The 27,013-nt window shown below is 33.1% G+C and overlaps 1 protein-coding gene across 2 annotated transcripts in view; it reads left to right on the top strand.

The window, feature by feature from the left end:
- The window catches only part of igf2bp1 (insulin-like growth factor 2 mRNA binding protein 1), a 56,774-nt gene that overhangs the window by 7,855 nt on the left and 21,906 nt on the right, over nucleotides 1-27,013 (top strand). For both annotated transcript variants that reach the window (XM_068217112.2, NM_001076559.2), the window contains 3 exon segments: nucleotides 22,601-22,649; nucleotides 25,491-25,542; nucleotides 25,764-25,827. In XM_068217112.2, the coding sequence (XP_068073213.1) occupies nucleotides 22,601-22,649; nucleotides 25,491-25,542; nucleotides 25,764-25,827 (165 nt within the window).

Genomic DNA, 27,013 nt, shown 5'->3' with positions numbered 1-27,013 from the left:
ATTTTTACTTGATTGTGGCATTAGCTATATGTGTGTGTGTGTGTGTGTGTTTTTGTTTTGCTTTTTTTTGGTGCGTGTGTGGGAGAGATGTGAGACAAGGGGTGTTTCCCAAGGGGAAAAAAGTTCATGGTGGTTTATCCCTCTGAAGTATGGGCCCCCTGTTTGGCCCATCCTCCTCCCCAAATGACTCTTTATTTTTCTGTTGAACCGGCCGCTCTAAAGCCATCACCATCATAAACACTGGCGTAGGGGGTGCCCCATGAACCTAAATTCTTTACATTTTTCTTAGTATTTTTTTCTCCCTTTACCCTAAAATGGACCACTGAACATGTATTAAGATCCTGGGTCATAGTACATGTGATGTTGACACAAACATCCTGATTAATATTCATTCAAGCTCTCATTGCATATTTAAATGTATGCTTGTTTAAGAGCGAAATAAATGAAGTATGCTCTAAATTGGTTTTGTTGCACTGTAAATAATGAAGCTGTTTTGCACATTGTTCTTCCCCAGGGTGTGTGTGTGTGTGTGTGTGTGTGTGTGTGTGTGTGTGTGTGTGTGTGTGTGTGTGTGTGTGTGTGTGTGTGTGTGTGTGTGTGTGTGTGTGTGTGCGCGTGCGTGTGCGCGCGTGTGCTGCTGGCTTATATTACTGCACTATTTGTGCTGCTGGGTCTGCTTTGGTAAAACAAACCCATGCACAACAAGCAATTAAAATGTTGATTATAATTCTACATGCCTGTTGTAGATTGACCATTTCTATACATTTGCATCATTAGTGTAAACCCAAAATTGCTGAAAGATACCGACTAACTAGTTGTTGGGTTTCCACTCACGTTTTATTAAGCAAAATGTTTTCAGTACTTCTTTTTTTGTTATATTGTTGCAATCAAAATCTCTTTTAATTGACTCTGTTATTCCTCTTCTGCTTTACTGCAATTATGTGAAACTATTAATAAACAAAGCAATCCTATTTCGCTTATTTTTTCTTTTCTCCTGCTGTGACTCAAGCATGGTCATATGTTTATTGTAGCATTTCTTTGGATTTGGGTTGTAAACGAAGTAAACTGGTCATCATCATAAGAAGGGAAAAACTTTTGCTTGTAGAATTTCTTTCTTGTGATGTCTCATACAGCTTTAAGGTCGTTTTCCAGTTCTAGATTTTTTTTTTTCCTCTAGTATTTGTAAAATGTTCTATTACTACACCAAACAAACGATTTGTTATTTGCACCTACAAATATTGCTAACTTAAATTGATATCAATTTAGGTTACATTTGTTTTTGCACATTGCAACAAATTAGAAGCGGAAATTATTTAATAGCTCATTCTCACGCTCTCTCTTTCTACCACATTAATAATTCAAAATCCCAGAAAATTTAAAAATGAGGATATGAGTCGAGTTCTACAGAATCACATTACTATGTATTAATCATCACAAGAATGTTAGACCACATATTGGAACAGGAAGAAAAAAGCTGCTTATTTTCTCTTTAGCAAGAATTTTTCTGATTCTGTATGTTTAAGTATTGTATGTTTATTTAATGCATGTACAAACATATATAGGCATATACTGTGAGTTTTAGAAAGCTGTTAGTTGGTACATCTATTAGTTTGATGCTAACCTACTATTGCTGTTCACACAAAAAGATTATCTTGTAAATAAGCTACGTTTTAAAGATGTCACTACTTGAATTCTTCTTCTTTTAAAAATGCCTGTTGTTCATCTTATTGTGAATGATTCATTTATACAATTGATTTTTAAATAAATATCATTACTGTATTTTCCATTGAAATGTCAGAGTTTTCTCTATATATTTGCTATAGTGTATTGGATAATAATAAATCAATTGACTTTGCTTTACAGTTTGCCCTGAAATTAACTTAACCAAATTGTACTAATTTTATTTATTTTTTTGTTTATTCAGTTTATAATGTTTAATCTGCTCTTCTAATTTCAAAGTTAACCATAACTTAACAGACCTCTTTGGTGATATGAAGAACAACTCATTGGTCAGAGTCTATTCAATACCCAAAAGCAAAACAAACTTTCTTTTTTTTTTTTTTTTTAAATAAGCCATTTATGTATGTCACAAAATGCACAGAAACTGCCTCTTCCTGTGCTTCCAGTTTGTTTGCACTAAGCAGGAATTGGTCAAATCTCTACTATACATTTTGGTTTTATTTAAATGTGTTTTTTTGCACAGTCCATAAGGTTCATTCTGCACTCCTAATATTAAATCTAATTTATGGATTTGCCCATGAAACAACAGACTACGCTGGTGACTTATGTTGAACTTTCCTAATCATTTAAAGTTTTTATCAAAATCCAGTGAACAGCCAGTGCACAACCTCACTTGATTTGCAATAAGTTATTTCACTTATGTATGTACATCACAATTTTTTTTTCAGTTTGTTTGCCCTGGTGGAATTGAACAAATCTGTAGTTTTAAAATATTTGTTAGCAGATATTCTAACTTCATAAGGGAAAATCTTTGAATTTACAAAATTTTGCTAAACTTCTTACTTTTGTTATTGAACTTCTGAAATGTGATTTTTTTTTTTGAATATTCAATCAATAATCAATAAATAGCCATCCTACTTTTTCAAAAAAACCTTTTAAATGTCACAATACACAAGAAAAGAATACTCTTGTACTCTTGATGTTCTGTGTATTTGCATTAAGATTATTTAGCTCAAACTGCAATTTTAAGTTAATTCCTACTTTGATGTTAATAGTTTACTAAATTGCAACATTTTCACACTCCATAGCATTCAATTTGCGCTTCTCCATTAGCTTAGGAAGAGTTACTGTCTCAGCAAACATTTGTTATTGATATGCACATAGACTTTTTTAAATTAAGGGCTGTTAGCAGTTTAGCAGTCAGTAAAAACAAGCAGAGATTTGCAGTTGTTTAATTTTGCTGTTGATCATAACTTATCACATGAAAGTGACAGAGCATCTACACGTCTTGTTCACGTCTACCCTTCGCAAGGCCACAGAAATCAGTTCTTCTCTTTCTCTATCCCTCCTTCTTCCCCCTCCCTCTCTTCTTCGCAATTCCCTCCTTACGAGTCGAAATCACTTAAAATGGAGTCTCTAGATCACATGGCCTCAAAACAGGCATGTGCTGGTATGGTCATGCTATCCCCCTTCACACACACACATACACGTTTAAAAGCATGGAGGGGGAGGGGCTGCCAACACCCCCTTCAGACCTACATGGAGTCATACCTTCCTTCTAATACAGAATCATGCAGGGTTGAGCATAGGCCTTTCGTTTGCGGAGGAGGATATGCGTGTGTGTGTGTGTGTGTGTGTGTGTGTGTGTGTGTGTGTGTGTGTGTGTATATATATATATATATATATATATATATATATATATATATATATATATATATATATATATATATATATATATATATGCCCTTAATGATTTCAGTCAAAGGCTGCATTTTTTTTAGGTTAATATAAAGAGTAAAATGAAATGGAGTTGACCAGGAGTTCATCGAAATGGCACAAAATAAATTAAATTAAAAGAAGTGTTCACTTGGTTGTGCTTGTATGGTTAAGGATATTATACGCTGTTTTGTTTTTAACTTAGCAAAGCAAAACATGGCAATTTATGTCTACTTTATGTTTTGGGTAATTTGTGTAATGGATGATTTGTATGTTTCCACCAAAATAAAATAATTGTTGTCTTGGGAAATAAGGTTTTACAAAATAACAAGTTCTACTAAAATGGTAACCCCTTAAACAAGTGGTTTTATTACATAAAAAAATTATTAATTAATAAATAAAGTGGTGCCCAATATTTTTGTATTTAAAACCTCTGAGCAAAAATACTTAAATCAACAGACAAAATAAATAAATTGTCAGATTTTGTAATTTTCTTTTGCACTGACTATAAAAAGTTTAAAATAAAAATAATAAAAACAATGACAAACATAAAATAATTAGATTGGGTTCAACTATTTCTTAAGCATTAGCATACTACGGTGCATACAGCTAAGAAATTGTTAAAAAAATATGGTGTTTGTTTTTTAGCTTATTGTTTGGACAATTAGTTTTTTTTTTTTTTTTTGGACTGCTAATCACTTTCAATTATTTTTTTAATCTATTGGTTGGAAAACATTTCTATCCTACACCAAATAAATGTTTATGAATGTTTTTTAATTGTTATTAATAGTTGTAAGTACATGACAAAGGAAGAGAGAGAGATAGTAAAGAAGAGAAATGTCAGCAGTTGCTTCCACTCAGCTTTACTTTTCGAGTTGGGTGATTTGGAGAGAGAGAGAGAGAGATTTGACACTGACGTCACTTAGCTGGGAAGGTCCTTCATTTTAACAAAAGACAAGTCTGACTTTGAAAGAAAGATTTGCTGGATCCTTCTATATATTTTTTTTTATGTTTAGTAATTTGTACACGTGATTTGTATGGAAAGAAGGAAAAACAATTTTGTTGTAAATTAGTTTACAGAAATATTGTTACATTCTATTTAGTGCAAAATTGTTGTTCTGGGTCCTTCTGTTTTGCTTAAAAATTAACTTCAGTTTAATAAAGTTGTGCAGCTTCTGTTTGTGTAAACAAAAGACGGATCAATTGAAATGCAATTTACAGTTACAACATCTAAGTTTATGTAGTGAAAATCATTATTTTCTTTTTATCATCTCGAAATGACATTTTTTTTGGCCATCTTAAAACAGTTGTGTATGTAGCTATTGTTTGTGCAAAATTATTGCAAGTATTGTAAATAGGATTTATGAAAACTCTATGAACAATTGTAATGTTAAGACAAAAGTACTTTATTGATTTTAATCAAATAAAATTATTTTATTCCAATTTAGCTGGTATGTTTAATTGGTGTTTGCTTGAGTTTATTTGTTAATGTACTTGTTTTAATTAGTTTGTTATATGGATTTAAATTAAAACCAAAAATGGTGATACCATTGTAGCATGACATTTTAAGTGAATTTCTGCATTCAAACGTTTTAACAATGCATCTGATTAAATAGTTATGAACAAAAATTTAATGAATGAAACGTTTTAATTTGTTAAACAATGCTACATTTTATAGGTTAGATAAAATTGCAAAATAAATATACAACATTACAGGAACTTGAAAAAAGCAGCCTTTTGACAGATTACTCTCAAGACACAGTTTCTTTTAAGAAAGTTTTGTTCTTTTTAAATTGTATTTCATGATTAAATTTACAAGCCTTAAAGTATTAATAATAAAACATCTCTGTCTAGCAAGATCTGTTCAGGTTATCAAGATAGAAAGTATGATTTGTTTTTATTTTTTTCCTTTTCAACTTTACACTGCACTATTAAAGAGACATACAAAGCTTTAGGCATTGAAAAAGCATAATGTAATATTTTATATATGTTTTGGCGTTTATATGTGGCGATTGCTTTGTTTATGTCTGCGTATAAGCAGATTTTTCGTTCATTTTTATAATGCACGTTAAATATGATGGAAAAGAAAACTAGACACGTGACAGTGTGTTAATTTTTGTTTGACTGTAGTTTTACTTGTTATTTGTTGTTATTTGATTGTCGACAATGCGCAGGCCTTGGGGAATACATATATAAAATGTATGTACAGGATAATATCAGACTTCTTCACACACAGGACGTGTTCATTCACATTTGCAATCTTTTAGATGTGTAGACTTGTACTCCAGCGGGTCACTTTGTGCTTAAAATATGCACCTTTCATCTAAGTAAATATCAAATGACATTAGCTCGCAACATAGACATTCAGAGTATCGAATTATTAATTAATTATTTACAATCCGACATAAACTAATGTGCACGATCACTTCAGAATGAAACGAAATAATTTATCTGCAATGATTGCCGCTCTTTTATGGCGCGTTTTATGAGCAGAACATGATGGAATCTATTCGTTTGCTAATCTTTATGGCAGAGCGCGGTAAATCCATAGGCTGCTCCGATAACCCATAAGCTGCGCTCTTAAAGAGAACGGCACTGGAAGCGGTGCAAATCGTGACAAAATCGTTATTAGACCTTGCTGAGTCAGGTGCACTGCATTGTGCCACTTATAGCGTGGATGCTCGGTTCTGTATGAGACAGTTTCTGTTCCGTTACACACCCCCATTTCCTCGTGAACGTGCAGATCTGTTCTCCACCAACCCCCTCCGTTCCTCAGGGTGGGCGGTGCAGTGACGCCGCGCACCGCCTCTTTCACGGAGCTGTAGTACTCTCGAGTAGCCCGGTGACTTTATGAATGAAGGCAGGTCTCCCCCTCACTGCTGCCGAGGAGCTGGAGCCACAGCGCGGCGTGCGAGCAAGCGATCCAGCCCGTGAGATTCAGCTTCTGCTGCACTGCAGGCTGTGATGTAAAAGCAGATCCTCACACTTGACACCATTAATTCGATGTGGCTGAGATAAATGCAATTTAACGGGGAATATTGTTGCATGAAGTGTAATGTAATTAAGCATGCTGATTTTTTGCTGCATAACAGCGGAGAGAGTAGTGCAGTAAAAAGGCACTGTAATAAAGTTTTAAAACAACAGAATGGGAGTTGCACATGATTCCATTAAATAAACTACTTGTTTTAATGGGTATTTTTTTATTTGCATGCATTTGTGGAAAACCACTCGAACGAGCACGAAACACCATGCTATTTCCTGCTGATATGGATGGATATTCGGCGCCTATATGTTACCTATAGTTTTCTAGCACATTCTGCGCCTGCCCATGTGACAGATTCATTGTGGTAATTGGGCGTTGTCAGAGGGCTGAACGTACACTGGCCCACATGCTTGAGACGAATCCAGGCCTATACTTCTTCACTGTAAACTAGAATTTCCTGCTGGTTTTGAAGTTTGACGAGATAATGAAATTATGAGTGTTGTGCATCAAGTATAGGCAACCCATGTGCGCAGTGGATCATATAAAAGCGCGTTTTAAAACAACAAAAGACTCTGCTATAAAAGGCGGGTATACGCAATTAATTATATTGTTTTAACATGCTTTTATTGTGTGCTTAACGATTTACAGTATAATCAAAATCCATGAACAGTTTATAAACTTTATTTTTTGTGGGTATGGTTTAAAACCATAAATTCTCTTGAGAATTGCGTGACCAAATTCTAATGATGGTGTTTTTTTGTCAACGTTTTAATTTGGCTGAATTTAGTAAATGTGTATTTTATTTATTTTATATTTGACCACTTTTAAATGTGATTCTCACCATGCATGCCCTAATTATTATTTTTAAAGTCAAATAACTATAAAATGTAAGTTTCTCCGCCACTCCGAGTGAGCGCCTACGAATATGCGTGACAAAAAAACTCGTGTGATCATTTATAAAATTATGAACATTCGTTTTGTATTTTCTGAAATATAAATGCGTGTGTTTTGAGGCTGAATAAGTGTGTTTTTGGAGTGCAACCTACCATTTCGTTTTTTTCCTGAACTCTTGGCTCATGAAATGGCGAACATGCGAGGCAGGGGGAGGGTGGCATTACTTTATTCAGATTTATTATAGATGCTTACAGGTAAAATATTCAATACAAGTCGATTTTATGTCACTGGTTAGTTTAGAAAACTGATTAACGTACACAAGTCCTCCAGACATCTGTATTCACAGCTCATTGTGATGTTTGTCAAATTACGCCGCCTTGGTTTACCGTCAGTCTTCTTGATTTCTTCATAAATCGAGCGATTTTTTTATGTGAAATAACTTTGAGCGTGAATTTAACCGATGCATTAATTTTTTGCTCGTATTGTGTTCAGTTTGCGTCTCTTTACTCGATTTAGTCATGCTGTCCCATGTTCTAGCCTACTCGTGAGTCACAAAATGGAGGCGCACAAACGCTTCCATCTTCTCCACAGCAGAGCAAAGCGTGAACTTTGACCCAAACTTAGGGCATATCGCCTTTGTAAACTAAACGGATCCCAGAGTTGTCGCTATCTAGTTGTTTCTCACATACCACCCATAAAAGCAACTCCACCGGAGGGGGTAATGCTTATACATATGTATTTTTTGGAAAGACGCAAACACGCATGCAGCTTTTCACTTGAGTACCCTTCATCGGCTACACACGATTTACGTAAATATCGCACAAGCCTAATAGAGATTATCTGCTACATATTGTGCTCAACTTATAAAACATTTAAACAATGTGCCTTCTGTTATTACTTATGAATTATGATTTAGACAACACCTTTTTAGCCTATTTTAGTGCAGGATTATTTTTTATATTTTGATTTCTTAGTTTGTATATGAAGTGTGCCACAAATTTAACAAAATAATTTAATATTTGCTGTTTTATGTCCTGCAATCCCTTCCCCCCTTTTAACAGCACTGCCATACCTCAGCATAATCTACAGCCTCTTTGAAAAGTTCAATTGTTTGCTAGTAACCCCAGTCCCCTGCCCTACCCTGCCCTGTGGCTCTTTAAAGTCCTGACCAGAGCAATCCCCATCCACATAGGGGTCAAAGGTTGCGATGCAAGGTTGAGAACTACTTGCAGACAAAACTCTTTGTCGATGAGATGAAATTCTCTCTCTCTCTCTCTCTCTCTCTCTCTCTCTTTCTCCCCCCCATCCATTCCTGTGGCTTCCCTTCTCACTCAAATGGCCAAGGGAGCAAGAGAGAGAGCGAGAAAGAGGATGACGGATGAGAGGGAGGGGTGTTTCACATGATAATGCAGGAAAGACCTCAGGTTCTTTTCGTTTCACCCCCACCGGCTGCCGTTTTAGAAGCATTGCATTCCTCAGCTGAGCATGTCGCTCCCTGCACACTTTGACATGCTTAGAAATTTGCAGTCAAAAGCAAAGTGGGTACCCTGTGCAGTAGTCTATTTGATTTGACCTTCGTAAAAAAAAAAAGTAATGTGCTTGATTTGCTAAATGACACTGAACCTAAAAATCTCTTTGTTTTAAATAACTTGTAACTTTAAGATAGTTGTTTAAATAGTTGGTGCATAAATTTGTGCACAGCAGATAAGAATATTGTCTTGATTTTAAATATTTATTGCACAAAATCCACAACTGCAATTCTCAGATCTGACAAAGTTCAACAAAGCAAAATTAAAACAATATTCTTAGGCATCAGGCAAAAAACGGCATCAATTCACATAAATTGAGGGCAAAGTATACTGCTTGTTTAAAGTTTGGGTCTCTTACATTCGTTCAACAGTTCAGTATTGTTTGCGTCTGTGAAGGTTAGAACTTAACACTGTGCTTCTCAATTCTTTGACTTTATCAAATGCATTTTAGAAAGACACTTTACAGTCACTGGTCACTTTTACATGGGCTATGAAATATTTATTCAGATTTTTCTGCTTGCCAGATAGCATAAAAAATTAACTCTCTGTGCTCTACAGCGGTCTAACGCTTGTCTCAAATCGATGAAACACAATGCCAACTTCCTCTTCTGTTTGAATGCTTGAATGGCCAGAGATATATATTATGCATTTCAGTGTTTCTTTACATACATAAAATTTGTCCCATTTTAATTCAAACCTGTCAAACTGTCAAAATTTACAAATGACAGCAGTCAATTTAAATCATTGCAACAGTAGTTTATCCAAAATCATATGGTCTTAATCATATTTAAAACCAAGAACGTATACTTTGCTTCCAACCTTCAAACCACTAGGTTTTAGCAATTTGTCTGCAGGTTTTTAATCATTTTAAAATAATAATAACAGTGCTCAGCATAATTTGGGACACCCCATTTTGAAAATTAATATTTGTCACTTTCTCAGTGAATATAGTTTGACTGATTTATTTTAACTTCCCCATGATGACAGTAAGTAATATTTGACTAGATATTTTTCAAGACACTTCTATACAGCTTAAAGGGACATTTAAAGGCTTAACTAGGTTAACTAGGCAGGTTAGGGTAATTAGGCAAGTAATTGTATAATAATGGATTGTTCTGTAGACTATCGGGGGAAAATATAGCTTAAAGAGGCTTATAATTTTGTCCTTAAAATGGATTTTAAATAATTAAAAACTGCTTTTATTCTAGCCAAAATAAAACAAATAAATACATTTTCAGAAGAAAAAAATATTATCAGACATACTGTGAAAATGTCCTTATTCTATTAAACATCATTTGGGACATATTTAAAAAGAAAAAAAAATTCAAAGGGTGGCGAATAATTTTGACTTCAGCTGTATATGCTGAGCACTGTACATTTAGTGTAGTCATCCATGTGTGATGTGATGCATATGTCATATTAGGTGTGGTGTATTTTACACAGTGAAGTGTAATCAGTAATATTATATTTTCTGCAAAAGATTTGCATTTGCATTTCATATCCTTTTTGTAAGTATATAAAACTATAATTGGGAATACTATTTATTTAAATCTTCTGTTTTATCCATATATAAAACAGATAAAGTAATACATTTAATTAAAATTAATAAATTTGCATGATGCATTTTTTTTTACTTTATTCACATTGTTTCTGCTGTAGTAGCTGGAAATGCATCTGTTGCATAAAACATGCTTGATAAGTTGGTGGTTCATTCTGCTGTGGGGAACCCCTGATTAATAAAGGGACTAATCCAAAAAGAAAATGAATGAATGAATGAATGTTTCTGCTGCAGCTGTTCATTTATTCTGAATGAAATGGTTTTCATTTCTTTAACTACATATAACTACTTTAACAACATACATAACAACTGTTTAACTGTATTTTTTCATCCATCTTTTATGAATGATATTTAAACTAAATATTTAGATTAATTTTTTTCTGTTCATTAATTTGAGAATCAGCTATCGATGGGCTGGTACAAGATTCTGACAGTATGATAACCTTGCATAAAAATATCACAGTTTCACAGTTTTGTGATTACAGCTCTAAAATATGTTCTTTTTAAATGTCTGGGTAAAAAAAAACTACATTTTTTACCCTTTGAACACAATATATTTTATGTTATGAAGCATTTAAAGTATTTTGGAACAGTACATATCAGGCTAAATAGTTCAAATAAATCATTGACTTCTGCTGTTTTTACTAGTTTCTTCACAACTTGAAAAGGCATCTTAGGGTTTCTGTCCTTTCTTTAGATATAAAGTAAAGCCACTGCACTGTTTAGGTCTATTGCATGCTTGGATGATGGTGCATAAGCTATTGGTTTTCAAATGTGTCTTAAATTGGGGGCTGACCTGTAGCTTTTGATGTGCGTAGATTAATAAAGGGACTTAGCTGATAAGAAAAAGAATGAATGCGTTCTTTGCTGCTTGAGATACTGTTGCCTTAAAAAACTAAATAGTCGTTTAACAAAACACAAGTCCTTACATATACTGTGGCGATAGTATAACAGAAAATATTAGCGGTGTTAAAATCTTGACTTTTTTTAAACCATGGTAAACCTTGTTATCATCCCATGCCTAGAATCAATTGCATTTTAATAAACATCAGTAACTTTTTCATTATTTTAGGCACTCAAACTCTGTTTTAACTTTTTAAAACACTGTCAACCACTAATGCTGCTGACCATGAGCAGTATTCAATGTCACCATTCAAAGGAAGGAGATTTATTAGTATTGGCTTCATTGTTATACAATGTTACACGTATGATACATTGTATCATTGTGGGCATCAGTGAGCAGCATGTCTCCTAATATATATACCCTTAGCTGTCTTCTTGTATGTTATGGCTTGCATCAGCATGTGTTGACTGCTAAGCTTTTTGGAGTGACCTTTCACCTCTCGGAGGAATAGGGCAAGGGGAGAAAAGCAGCGCAGCAAGGGGGAGGGAAGGCCTATCAGGTAATGCAGAGCAGAAATCTCCACCGGGAGGAATGGTGAGAGAGAGAGAGAGAGAGAGAGAGAGAGAGAGAGAGGGAATGAGAAACAGTGAGATGAAGGCAGGAAAAAGGGGGGATGGGACTTCTGTTATTTCTGGTAAAGTTGTCTCACCATTGCTGCTACTCTCTACACCACTTTGATTTATGACTTAACCCTTGCTGTTCCATTCATAGAGCCTGGAACCGCTGCGTCTGGTGGCCCCGGGTGAGAGGGAATCCTTCACAGCCACCGAAACGCGTCCCTCGTTTCATTACTGAGATGTTTTCAGGAGCTTGAGGAACCTCAATGTCCATCCAGACCATAAGTAGCTTAGAACATCCCTCTGTGGGCTCGTCGTTACGCAAAGAGCGGGAAAGGGAGGTGTGTGGAGCGAGGGAACCGCCTCTTTCCCTCCCACACTTACCCGCCATTTTCAGCGTTGGCTGCGGAGGCCTTGCTGTACGGTTCATGATGATCAGCATTGCTTGGTTTAGTTTGGAGTGTTTACACATAATTATGTGCAGTTTTATTATTTTATTGATTTTCTTCTGTGGTCTTCTTGAGTGTGTCTTTGGTTTTCAGGGAGGATCATGAATGTCAGGTTGTTACCTTGCAGGTTTTTGTATATTTTAACGTATTGATAAAGTGCAGTAATTACAGTGCTCAGCATAATTGAGTACACCTCATGTTGTAAATGAATGTTTTTCTCCATTTCTCATTGAATATAGGCAATATATTTTGGTGCATTTAAACAAAACAGATTTGTTAAACGGATATATTTATTTAAATAATAGTTTAGTCACCAAACATATTTAGAAATTGAAGGGTAATACAATTAAATTCTATTTAAATATTGCAAAAATTAACTAATAACAAAATGTTTCATTTTTTGCTTCTTTTGATTTTTTTTTCTCGAGTGTTTTAATTTGTGTTTAATATTTTTTTTTATAACTTATACATTTGTGTGTACTAGGTTTTGAACTGTTATTGCAAGTTATCTTGTTAAATAAGCTCCAGATTTGGCTCCAGTACTGACTAATCTAATGTATATGCACAAAGATAATATTGTATATCTTCCCTATTGACAGTATAAATTTAAAAGATAGATTTGTGATGGGTGTATATATGCTGAGCAGTGTATGTAATTAAGTATTGCTTATGGAAGGAACCTCTATAAAGATTCTTTTATGGTAATTTTAGTTTTTGTCTAATTAAGTTATTACATTTAAAAAATAGTATGTTTTGATGTTGACATGATTTGATGTTAATTTAATATTTTTATTTGTGTATTTGTTTGTAAATTTACATTATATATTAATTCATAGACCGTTTTATTCAAGCATAAAGAGTAAATTATATCAATATACTATATTTTGAATGAAACTTACTAAAACAAAGAAATGATCTATAAGAAAATTGTGCGTGCGTGTGCATGTGTCAAATACAAAATGATCTTTCAATCAGCATGAACATACTTTTTTTATGAAAATAGTTTTTATTTTTTAACGAATTTTATGGAAAATTACAGTAAAAAGGACAAAACAATTATTTAAAAAAATACAGATAGTATCAACTTAAACACATGTAATAAAAAACAAACAAACAAAAAACATACCAATGAATAAAAAGATAAATAATAATGTAGCTTAACAAATACTACAATTGTATAATCTGTATCGCATAATACACTCTTTAAACTTAGGAAAATAAAAGAGTCAATTTGCTGGAACAAGGACTTTATATTTGATGGTAAAACATGTTCTTGGATATATTTCCTAAATGGGTCCCAAAATTTCTTAAACTGATTACATAAAACTTTAGACAATCTATTTTTTTTTACTTTAGGACGAAGAGGACATCATGGATCCACTGTGTTGCCAACACAAGTTTCTGATAATTTTTTTATAATACCAAAACATATGTGCATGAGTGGCTGGGGTGGAATTACAGCGATTACAAGCAGGCTTTATATGCTGAAAGTGCTTTGAGAGCTTTAGGTTTGTGCAGTGTACACAATGTACGATAAAGGTATTGATGACATTAAAGTGTGCTTTATTGGCATTTTAATATGATTTCTATGTATATAAATCACTTTCTAACTGTAATTTGATAAAGAAATCAAAATGACTTTATTAACTGCAAATGCAAATGCATGATGGGTTATGCATGCTTGATTTGAAGTGTTTGTAGATGCCCCTAAATGTTTAAAAAGCTGGTTTGATGTTACATTAAAACTCTCTTAAGTAATTGATTTGCTAAGCAAGTTTAAGTTTGTTTTTATACTTGAATATGTTGACAAATTAGGAAGAAATTAAAGTTGATTTATTGCTTAACTGAATGCATCTCACCTACACTTATTCAATGCATATGCTAAAACCTCTTGAGAGGATCATAATTCTTTTGCAATTAAAAATTATTTTGCAATTAAAATTTTAAAATCTTATACTTCAGGTATCCATAATCAGCTGCTTTGCATAGTCAAACTGCAGCCCAAACTTTATAGAAAGAGTTAAAGTTTTGCACGCATGTGATTGAATATGTGTGTGGGAGAGAGAGATGAATAAATGAAAGAATTAAGAATACAAGAAAGCTTTTTGCTTCGTGCTATATTGTGCCTTTTTCCTCTTCAGCTTTTTTTTTATCAACTTCACCTCTGAATCGCTGAGGTGGAAATGACTGAAAGCAAGAGACAGGAAGCTGCTTGCTGATGGTTGAGACTTCTAAGGGCGATTTTTGACTTCCTGTATGCTATTTTCTGTTGGACGTCTCACACAATCTTACGCCTTGAATAGTTAATTGGTATTAGATCACTTAATTTTGTATCTCTAATTGCTACAATTAAATGACTTTGTTGTGTGTTTCCAAAAGTAGGACATTTAACTAACTGTACACTTATGCTAAAGCACAATTTACATTAAACCTCATGATCAAATCTCTATTATGATGATTATGATATTGTTAGGTTCAAAATAAAGTGGTTTAGTTCATGCATGGATTTAATTCTAGCATGTCTTTGTTTTCATCAGTTTTTAAATATTGTTTTTCTCAAGCTCACACAAAGTTTAAACCTGATTTTTGATCATTCGGATCTTTTTTTTTTTTTTTTGTAAAGCTGCTTTGACCATTGTATAAAACACTAAAGACATAAGTGACTTGACTTGACAGAAAAGGATTAACAGTGTCTGATGTTTTTAAAATGTTTGCGTCGTAAAGCAGACATGATTACATTTTTATATTGAGACCAACTGGAGAAGAAAGCACATTTGTTATGCTCAACAACACACATTTGTTTTATAGATTTGTCTCTTTTGCTTTTCTCTTTTTTTGACAGGTCTATGTTCATCAAAAATGCTTTACTGGATTTTAGTGCATCTTACAGATGTGCGTTTGCATGCACCTGTGTGTGCTTGCAGTGTAGGAGTTTGTGCATTTCATGTGAGCGACACGTTTGTTCTCTGAACTGTTGGGTTGTTTGTTTCAAACATGAGTGTGCTTTGCATGTGTTCAAAAAGAGTAAGTTTTCTTATTACTTTATCATTACCGTTGCATTAAAACAACATTTTAGAAATGACCATACACTACCGGTCAGGTTTGTGGTCAGTAGGATTGGTAAATGTTTAAAAAAAAGCTTTTCCTGCTCATCAAGGCTGCATTTATTTCGTTAAACATACAGTACAAATTGTGAAATGTTATTGCGCTATAAAATAAGTGTTCAAAAGTAGTTTCAAATTAAATAAATCATTCTAGTGATTTTAAAGATGAATTTTCAGCTTCATTACTGTAGTCTTCAGAGTCACATGATCCTTCGGAAATCACTCTATTAATTATTATTACTATTATTAATATTATTATGTTAAATGTAATAGTAATAAAAGCAATAATGACTTAAGTAATAATTTACTCATTAAATAAAAACACACATTCAATAATAAAGCCATTACTTAAATTTTAATAAATAACAATTTCACATTTTTTTACATTTATTAAATGCCACCTTGATGAACAGAATCATTTTCTTTAAAAAACAAAACTGACCCCAAACTTTTGACCAGTAGTGTACCTTTCATTGGTATGTACTTGGGGTGGGAAAAAAAGATGGATTGGACTGCTTTACTGTGTGCGTTTTGGAAGGTGTAGTTTTTCATTGTGTGTTTATGAATGTATTATATGAAAAGTATCTGCATTGGCTTATGAAAGCCCTGCTGATTACTTCAGGCCAGCTGAGATATTTTGGTGTTTGATTTTTGTAAATAAAGAAAAAATTAGTACAAGACAAAAAACTTTCCTTCTGTGAAAAAAAAAAAAAAAATTCTTTTTAATTTTATATATTCTTGTAAAACTGAAGTGGTATGCTGGCCTGTATTTATTAAAATAAATAAATAAATGTGTATGTGTGTATGTATATGTGTGTGTGTATGTATATGTATATGTGTGTGTGTGTGTGTATATATATATATATATATATATATATATATATATATATATATATATATATATATATATATATATATATATATATATATATATATATATATATGAGCAATATCACATGAGTAGCAGTGCGATATGGCTGTATATCGGCACTGGTGGGAGGTGTGTGTTGGCACGAGGCCGCAGTGATTTTGCGTTTATACAACAGTTTGACGTCATAATTGTGTATGTATAAAAAAATCAAACATGTAGGGTCTCAAAAACCCTTTTGTATGAGGAACTACTTTCTTCCGCCTTGGATTCAAATCATAAGCTGACAGTTAAACAGCTGAGCAACCATCTTTTAAACTTTAGATCTGTAGTGTCTGCTTTTTGCTGGTTGTATGTGGGCGGAGTAATACACAAAAGGTAAAGAGGCAGATATTACTTAAATATATCACGGCTATCAGCCAATCAGATTCAAGAACCAGACAGAACGGTTGTGTATATTTTCCCAAAGATGTTTAACACAGCAAGGAAATTTTCACTTTATGTCTGATGATATTTTTTCTTCTGGCGAAAGTCTTATTTGTTTTATTACTACTAGAATAAAAGCAGTTTTTAATTTTTAAAAAAGCATTTTAAGGTTAAAATTATTAGCCCCTTTAAGCCATTTTTCCTGATAGTCTACAGAACAAACCATCATTATACAATAACTTGCCTAATTACCCTAACCTGCTTAGTTAATCTAATTAACCTAGTTAAGCCTTTAAATGTCCCTTTTAGCTGTATAGAAGTGTCTTGAAAAATATCTAGTCAAATATTACTTAGTCATCATTGCAAATATAAAATAAATCAGTTATTAATAATAAGTTTTTAAAACTATTATGTTTAGAAATGTTAGAAATGTGAAGAATAATCTCTCTGTTAAACAGAAATTAGGGAAAAAATAAACGGTGGGGCTAATAATTTAGTGGGGCTAATAATTCTGACTTCAACTGTATGTATCATGCTAAATTTGATAATATGCTGCTAAAAACAAATAAAAGGAACACTTGAAGTTACATTTTACGAAGAGTATATTTTAAATTATTCAAATGTTCTTACTGACCAATGGGTAAAATGTAATGTTGTTAAACATAGCAGCAAAAAAAGAATAAAAATCACAACTTAAATTTAACATTAATTAATTTAGTATTTTTGGGCAGCACATGATTTCTAAACAGACAGTCAACAAATGATTCTTCACTGAAAAAAAATATATATATATTTTTGCAAACAATTTATATGGGTAGAATTTTAACTAACAAATAAAATTTACTGATGTCCAAATTAATTTCAAGTTTATTCACTTACTTTAAAATTAGTAAATGCAAGGAATCATCTTTGAATATTTTTTCAATGTTCTAAATATGCATGAAAGGATTTGGGGCTTATAAAGTGTTGTTTAATTAGAATATTTTAATGTGTGATTTCTGGAAATCAAGAAGTGAAGTTAAACAGGACACACTGAATGTGTCAACACAATTACACTATAGCATAGCTATATCATACTAATTAAACCAGTAACTTTTCTTGTTTCGATGCTTAAATAACCCCATTCTATCTCTTACTGACTCATTTAAAAACATTGTATTTATCATTTGCACCATTCAAATGTTTGGTGAGAGTAAGTTATACTATGTGTGCATATTTTATTCAAAGTAATCCTCATCAAGCCAATATGTTTATCAAATTAGCAGTAAAGTTTTGTGAGTATTTTACATAAAATTTGAAAATAATTCCTAAATGTAATTTTAACACAGCTTTCAACAACAGACCTAAATTGAAATTGGAAGTAATTTCTGTTTTTTTTTTTTTTTTAATGTTTTTTTAATGTTTTTTTGTAAACTCTTATCTTTTGGAGTTTATTACAGCCATGCTGGATAACAGTATAACTTGTTTAAGAATCGTATTAACCTCTAGCTTTAGATGAGTAGTAACTGGCGATGTAAATGTTTCTGTGTGTTTAAGCATGTTTGCGTGTTGTGTGTGTGTGTGGAGGAACTGAATGTACTTAACTGTGTCAAGACATATAGTTCTTTCCATTTAATGTGTGCTTTTTTTTTCCTCGTCATGCCTCAGTGTGGAGTGAGCAGTTTTGCAAAATGCCTCAGCTAGTACAATTTTCAGTGAGATTTATGGATTGTTTTGTGTGATTTTACTAATAAATGCTGATTTATTGAATAAAAGCACTGAACAGTTCAATCTTATCTCAAACCATATAGTCCCATCTATACTTTCTTTCATGTTCACAAGTTCAAGATAGAAGTGGACTTCAGTAACATGCCGCTGACCTGCTCTTATGGGACAATACCACATACCAACCCTCACCCTAGTACCCACACACACACAAACACACACCCTCCCCCTAATGCCATTCACTTGCCTATAGAGCCCTCACCTTTGACCCTTATATGGAGTGAATCTCTTCTTTTTTTTGTTTCGTTCTTTTCTGCTGTTGTCCATTTCTGTTCTTGTTATTTGGCTTTTTTATTACCATTTTAATTGTCTGTAGTGCTGTATGATTGAACTTCTCTGTGTGTTCAGTGTGAGATTCCCGTTTAATCTGAAGCCAAATCTAAACATAGAATTTTATTTGCCATCCCATAAAATGCAGAGAAATCCCATGCAACTCGTTTTGGAGTATATGAGTGTGTTAACAGATTTTGTGGTTCACATCATGGATGTCCCATCATCCATTGCTCCATGGCTCTGGACCGGTGGACAACAGGTTAAATTTAAAATGCTGCGTTTTAGTTTGTTTTCATCAGTTGCAAGATGTTTTGAATCGTTTAAAGTAAGTTCAGTGTGTTCACATGTTCTTATATTTACCTTGAAACATCAGAAAAAAAGTGTCTTTTTCTTTTATTTAGCTAAATATAGGACATTATTACACCCATATTTTAACCTTTTATTTGCTCAAGTCTGTTCTCGGCCGTAAACAATTGAAAAAGACAGAATGGGGTGTCAGTCCTCCCAACTTTTCATGTGGCTGTGATAACTAAGCCACTGACCAATCAGATTGGTCGGAGACTTGGTAGGACGTGACATGATGGTTTTAAATGGGTTCAAAGGTGCCAAACAAGAGGGATGTTTTTCTGTAGTGGGGGTTGGTTTGAAAAACTGTTTGTGGGTGTGTGGTGAGTGTGGGTGGGTGGGATGCGGAAGCGTCTGCTTGGGGGAAGGGTTCGGGAACGAGGTGATTGATCAGTGGGAGAGCGAACAGATTGCTGGTGTTTGTGTGGTCTTTGCCTTTTGTTGTACCTTTCGGTGCTTTTCTGCCCGAGGCATGAAACTCGAGACTTGCTTGAAAACAAGTTGCATGTCGGCAGTCAAACACAGAAAAAACAAAGTACATACTTCAATAAGTAGCTCTGAGGCCTTCAAATCAGCATGGCCTTCTAGAACGTTGGACAATGTATGATTTCAGTTGGTTTCATTTGGCCTGGCCTTGCTTGCATTGCTGATCTGTGTGGCGTGAAACACCCTTTGCTGGATTCTTTGTTCCCTGATTGGCCCTTTTGGGCGCCATTTGCATGAAGCGAGGTAGAAGGCGGTCAAATGGCGCCATTTTCTCTGCTCGTCAGCCAGTGGGCGTCAACCTTCCGGAGTTCAGAGGTCTTTAGGGTTTGTGGTCTCAGTCACCAGAGCAGGGTTTCAAGCTCCTCCCACATGACCCCTGGCACCCATTTCCCTCCTTGATCCTAAACACATGCATTGCATTAGAAGTTTGATGCTATGCCCTCTAGAGGTTCCAGAGGGCTTAAATGTTTGTGTTATTTGTCTCCTCATTGTTATGGTAATGGTCCGATACTATGCTGCAGTTCTTCATTTGACTTTATAGATGATACTCTCAATTGTCTTTATGCCTTGGCTTCTTTTTATTTATCTCATTTTATTGGTGTAGTTACTAGCACTCTCTCTCTTGCTCTCTGTCTTTCTATCTCTCACTCTCGCTCTTTCCCGACCAATGGTTTTGGAAGCTTCCGGGGCAGCTGGCATTAAACTACATCAGTGTTTAGTTTCAATATACCCATTCAGTCTCGTCTCGTCTCTCTCTCTCTCTTTCTCCTCTACCCGCTCCGCTTCACTTCCACAAACCATGAGCAGGACGGATGCTTCCAAGCATCTTTGCAGTTTTTAATGTCTGTGACTATAAATAATGTGTGATTCCAGATCACTGAGATACTTTCATTGACCTTTGGAGTTGATGGCAACTTATGAATCTAAAGCATGTCTTGCTAGATGTACCATGAGTGATTCTTGAATCAAAACATTTTTTAACTTTTATATTTGTTCAGAAAAGTTTTCTCTAAGACATGCCAAAGATCTGGATTGATTCAGGTCTTCTATTTAAAAATGTAGACATGCAGGTGAAATGCATACATGCTTATGTGTATGTGATATACATTCATATTAACTCATGTTTATATAAAATAAAAACTTAAATGTATCTGGAAAATGTGTTAATTTCTAAACCAGATAAGTTAATATTATTGCTCAATTTGAAACATTCCTTTTTAATCCACACAAATGAATTCAAATCTGTATCATTTAATCAGAGAATTGGCATTATTAACACCACTGGAATAAATGCAATTGTAAAAATGTATTGAAGTTTGCATTTATAACTTCTCAATTTTACCTCCTTTGCTCAAAAAGCAGTCCAAATTTTTAAAACCTACATATTTATTGATAACAAATAATTATAAATATGACTGTGTAATGTCTGTCTGTGTAATAAATTTTTATTTTATTTGTTTAAGCCTTTACTTTCAGACTTTAAAAATAAAGATTTAAAAAGGCAGTGTAAAATACAACTACTATAATAACTTTTTGTCATATGTAATTACAGTAACTATACAGTTTGTTTGCTTAATAAATGTGTTTAATCTATGGCTCACATACCTGGTTTTAGTTTTCAACAGAAGTTTTAAATAAAAACCTGCCTTTTTTTGAAAGAACATTTTTTTTTTTCAAATATATATATTTTTTTGTGAATTGTAATAACTTTAATTAGTACCATGTACTCATTTTGTACCTTTATTTCAGATGAATTAAAATCTCTATTATTTAATCAGAGAATTTTGTATTTATAACTTGTGCTATTGCTTATTTATACCTGATTATATCTCTTTGCTCAAAAGCATTCCAAATTTATGAAACCAACATATTTAATCTATTACACATCAAAAAAAAATCTGCATTTTTTTAAAAAGAAGCCTGACAAATTTTATAGCAATATAATTAAATAAAACCACATTATTTCAAATAGTTATTTTAGCTCATATGGAGGAAATAACTATTTAATGAGTACTATTCTCTCTCAGAAGTGGTCACAAAAAGTACACTTTTCCACCTTACAGGTGCACATTGGAACATTTTTACCTGTAAGGTATATTTTGTACCTTTAGGGTACTAGGAGCTACACAACTTTTTAGATAGACATATGTTCCTTTATGGTGCAAACGTAGACCTGAAAGGTATAAAAGTGCACCATTAGAAAAGTTACCACCTCAGTGACAGATTTTGTACCTTTATTTTTGATAGTATAAAATGAATTTAAATGATATAATTTAATCAGAGAATTTAGCGTTTATAACTTGCGCTATTGTTTTGTTGTTCCTGATAATAACTATTTGCTCAAAAGCAGTGCAAATTTGCAAAATCGTCATATTTATTGGTAATAAAAGAGCATAAATATGATTTTGTGTATAATGAATTTCTATTTTATTTGCTTAAGCCTTCACTTTCAGATTTTCTGTTTTGCTTTTAAGTTATATACCTTAAAAATAAAGATATAAAAAGGCAGGAAGAATACATCTTTCTCTTGAGCAAACAAGTTTGTTCCCCATGCATAAATTATGTATGAAAATTGACCCAAATGGCCTTGATGATTCAATGGTTTAACCATATATTTTCTAGCACCTGATTGCTGTGTTGAAGATTTACAATCACTCCCTCTGATGTGCAAGTGAAGGTTTAATGTCAGAGCTAAAATAAAGTATCCTTCATGATGGAAGTCACCATTTAGATGAATTTATCTCAGTTCTGACTTTGACTTTCACCTTTTTCACGCATCTCTTTCTACATCATTTAGATGTAGACAAGACCAAGACCTTTCAGAACACTAGCTGTCAGTGTAAATCAACATTCGGAGGATGTTGAATCACCAGATATCATTTAGTGTAATTAGTTTTTATGTCACGGTGAGTGTAAACTTGAGCAGTTTTTTGTTGAAAATATCTGTGGGTGCAACCGCTCCTGTCAATTAAAACTGAATTTATTGATGCCACTTGTTTCCTCAAGTAAAGTTGGTAAGGGAGCCTTGTCTAAATCACATTTTTCTTCATTTCTTTCTCTACAGGACCAGAAAACTTCAGATCAGAAACATTCCACCACACCTGCAGTGGGAGGTGAGTCTTGGTGTGTTTGTCATGCCGACAGTAAGACTTCCTACAGTTATTCTTAATCAACACAATGATGCACTTCACTCAAATCATCTGCTGGCTTTTGGGGTGTTTTTACAGACATAGATTAAAGCTTAACCCTAAAGCGCTTGATGATTCTTCTTCATTCATGGTTTCAGAGAGTATCTTAAGTTTGACCTAGAAAACAGCTTGGTATACAGTCTAAAGGTTGAAGAGATAATTTACTCAAAACTGATAATTTGCTGTTAATTTACTCGCCCTCAGGACATGTTGTAGCTTTTCCTTTTCAAGAGTTTTTCCTCTTCAGTTAAAGATGGGTTTAGCTAAAACAAAAAATTGCAACAGCTAGTTGACAAGCAAATATTTCTTGTTTTCATTTATTTTAAATGATTGTGCTCAAATAAACAAAACCAAAATGGTTATTATGAAAGCTGTACTAGACATGTATTTGAGAAGAATATATATATATATATATATATATATATATATATATATATATATATATATATATATATATATACACACACACACACACACACACACACACACACACACACACACACACAGTTGAAGTCAGAATTATTGCCCCCTGTTCATTTTTGCCCTAATTTCTGTTTAACAGCGGGAATATTTTATCAACACATTTCTATGTAATTATTTCTTATGTATTATTTCTGTAAATAATATTTTAACTAGGTAATTAGGTTAACAAGGCAGGCTAGAAAAAATAGGCAAGTTATTGTATAACGATGGTTTGTTTCTGTAGAATATCAAAAACAAAAATGGCTTAAAGGGGATAATAATTTTGACCTTAATGGTTTAAAAAAAATTAAAAACTGCTTTTATTCTAGCTGAAATAAAAAAAAAAAAGACTTTTTCCAGAAGAAAAAAATATTATCAGATATACTGTAAAAATTCTCCTGCTCTGTTAAAACATAATTTGGGAAATTTAAAAAAGAAAAACAATTCAAAAGGGCTTAATAATTCTGATTTCAACTGTATACTGTTTAAAAGTTTGGGGTCTGTAGGATTTTTGAATGTTTTAAAATAAGCTTCTTCTGCTCACCAAGGCTGCGTTTATTTAATCAATAATACAGTACAAACTGTACAAATGTGAAATGTTAGTGCACTGTAAAATAACTGTTCAAAAGAAGTTTATCATTTAATTTAATCATTTTAAAGATGAATTTTTCAGCAGCATTGCTCCAGTCTTCAGAGTCACATGATCCTTCAGAAATCACTTATTATATTTATTATTTATTTTATTATTATTATTTTTATTAATGTTATTGGTAATAAACAAGTATTTAACAGTGTAACCTTTTTATACACTTAATAAATGCTGCCTTGATGAACAGAATACATTTATGTAAATTATTTAATAAAATTAATAATTTTTCAAAATCTTACCCCAAACTTTTGACCGATAGTGTGTGTATATAATGAAAAAAACAACCACTAAAATAACATATTGTCATATATAATTACACTTAATGGACAGTTTGGACACTTAAAAAATGGTGTTTCATCTATAGCTCACATACCTGTTTTGCTTAGTTTTCAACAAAATTTTGGAATAAAAGAAGCCTGACAAAAATTCAATAACAGTATAATTAAATAAAATATTTTTTCAAATATCTATTTTAGCTTGTGTGGAGAAAAATCTTCATTGTAATAACTATTTAATGAATACTATGCAGTTCTGTCAGTTCAGTTTACATTTCTGCAATGCATCAATTTAATTTGACTCTGAATAGCAAAGTTTGACTTTTCCCTGCATGTTCTGGCAAAGGCAATGCCCTGTGTTAGTTTAAACTCACAGTTTTATCCAAGTCATTCAGGTTAGGTGATCTGTGTGTGATTATGAGATTACACCATCACACACACTGTCTGGGTGTGTGTGTGTGTGTGTGTGTGTGTGTGTGTGTGTGTGTGTGTGTGTGTGTGTGCGCGCGGGCGTGGCACAGTGCATGTATTTTCTGATGGTTGTTGTACTGTCTGACTGTTGTTCTTGCGGGGCGGGGTCTCTCTTGGCTCCTCTCCAGCAGGGCCCACTTCTGCCAGTCACTTGTGCCAATGTCAGCCACTAGGAGGCGACACCTTGGTGGCAAAAAATGATCTGTTGCCAACTGTGTTCGGTGTAGTTCAGTTTGACAGATGTTAATTTTTGTATAAGCCTGGTATCATACATACCCGCGTGTAGTTTGAGACATGGTTTAAGCTAAATTGAAGAATTGTGGGGGGTCATGATAAATGAAAAACAGATTAGAACTGCAGATGGCCTGTTCTTTAGAAAACAAGGAATTTATGAGTTTCTATTTCTCACGTGAACCAGTCAGTCAGAGCCTTCCTTCATAAAAGTTAAGCTACAGTTCACAACCATAAAATGTGTCAAATGAGGTCAGTTTATGCTTAAAACCAATAGAACAGGAGCAGGGTTTCATTCAAATTAAGTTTTTAATGTGAACATTATTCTTGATTTTCATTTTGATGCATCTGTCAGATTCATTTAGTCATTTTGTAATAAATAAGCCTGGATATAGGGTTGATAACAAAATTTAGGTACAGCAGTTAATGACTTAAGAGTATAAATAATTCTACTTCATTGATTAATCTTAATCTTTGTGTTCATTTCAAATCAAAAGATTTTTATTTCTTCATGTTAGTTAATGCATCAACTAAAGTTAACAAAAGAGATGTTACTGTAAAGCACTTTTAACATTTGCAGTGGAAAACCAAAAAATGTAAATTAAAAATTGTTTAAAGTTTCTTTATTTCAGCACTTGTTTTTCTTTCCTCTCATTCATTCTCATTTATCTTTTGTAGGTTCTCGATGGTCTGCTTGCCCAATATGGAACTGTTGAGAACTGTGAACAAGGTAATCAAGTACCTTCATTGTCTGTTGTTATTAATAGTAGACATCTATAGGTCACTTTAAATTAAATATCAATTAAGCTGATTGCATTATTGTAATAATATACATGTAATCTATTATTGTAAAGTTGTACCTATAAAACATGCAAATGATGTCAGTTCATTGACCACATTCTCATTACATTCCCTATGTTCTTTTTTTTTCCCTCCTTTTTTTCTTCTTAGTAAACACAGACAGCGAGACTGCAGTGGTTAATGTCACATATGGGACGCGGGAGCAGGCTAGACAGTGAGTAAACTTTGTCCTGCAAGCTTAAAGCTGAAGGGTCGCTCTTTCTTATTAGTGTCACAAAAGTAAATTGCCTAAAATAAGGTTTCATCAGATTAGTTTTCTCTAAGTTTTGCAGGGTATCCACCGGGTCTTGAACTTTTAAAATGTCTTGATTTATAAAACAAAATTTTAGGCCTTAAAGTCTTAAATTCACTGAAATGTCTTAGATAATTTTAAGAGGTCTTAATTTTTCTCTGTCCTAGTACCCAATTGGGCTGACATCCATCAAATCACCAACAATCCATCCTAATAAAATCAGTGAAATAAAGCTAAAAACAAGTACAGAGTTTCTCATGATAATAACAGAACAATTTATCACTTCATGTTATCTTCTATTTATACCAAAACTATTTACAGAAGTAAGGACGAATAGACATAATATTTATAAATAGACATGAAACTTAAGGGTTTATAACAGAAATGCATTAGGTTGAATAAAAGTTATACTTAATCAATTTGGACCAAAAAGCTTTCATATAATCATATTTTTAAAGTTAAACTTGTCATAATAAATAGAATAACATGTTAAAAACAATGTATACAGATAGAGTTTTCTTGTTTTGACACATTAAATAATGTTGTTAAGAAATAATTACAGGCAAAAAAAAAAAAAAAAAAAATCCATCATCTCAACCAGGCCATTAGAAAAAAAATATTGTTTAGCCCTGTATACATCTAAAATGCCATTCACAATGGTTTTGAAAGGGTCTAAAAAATCATAAATTTGACTAACAGAATCACCTCCCACCTTTAAAGCAGTAGTGTAATTTTTCTTTTCGGAAAAATGGCTTTCAATGATTGACTCTGCATATTGTCTAATTAAAAGAAGAACATTAAAAACACATTTGAGCTTTAAAATTGCTGGTTAAAATTGCCGTTAAACGGGCACCTTCTCGATCTGTTTTTTTATTATCTAGTTCGCTACTGACACCTACTGGTGATTAAGCGGCTTTGCAATGTGTCAGTACGGATTCTTCATGGGATTAATTCATAATGTTCCTTAATAACCATTTAGGCAAATCACATCTGCTGAACTGTGAAATGATCCATATAATTCAATCTTTGCGCATTTAATCAGTTAGCATTCATTTGCTGCTAAGTGGCATATTTTGCTATAAACCCGCATTTATATATATCATTCATG

This window comes from Danio rerio, chromosome 3, assembly GCF_049306965.1.
Source record: "Danio rerio strain Tuebingen ecotype United States chromosome 3, GRCz12tu, whole genome shotgun sequence".
Classification (NCBI taxonomy): Eukaryota; Metazoa; Chordata; class Actinopteri; order Cypriniformes; family Danionidae; genus Danio; species Danio rerio.
This window is presented reverse-complemented; position numbering and strand designations above follow the sequence as displayed.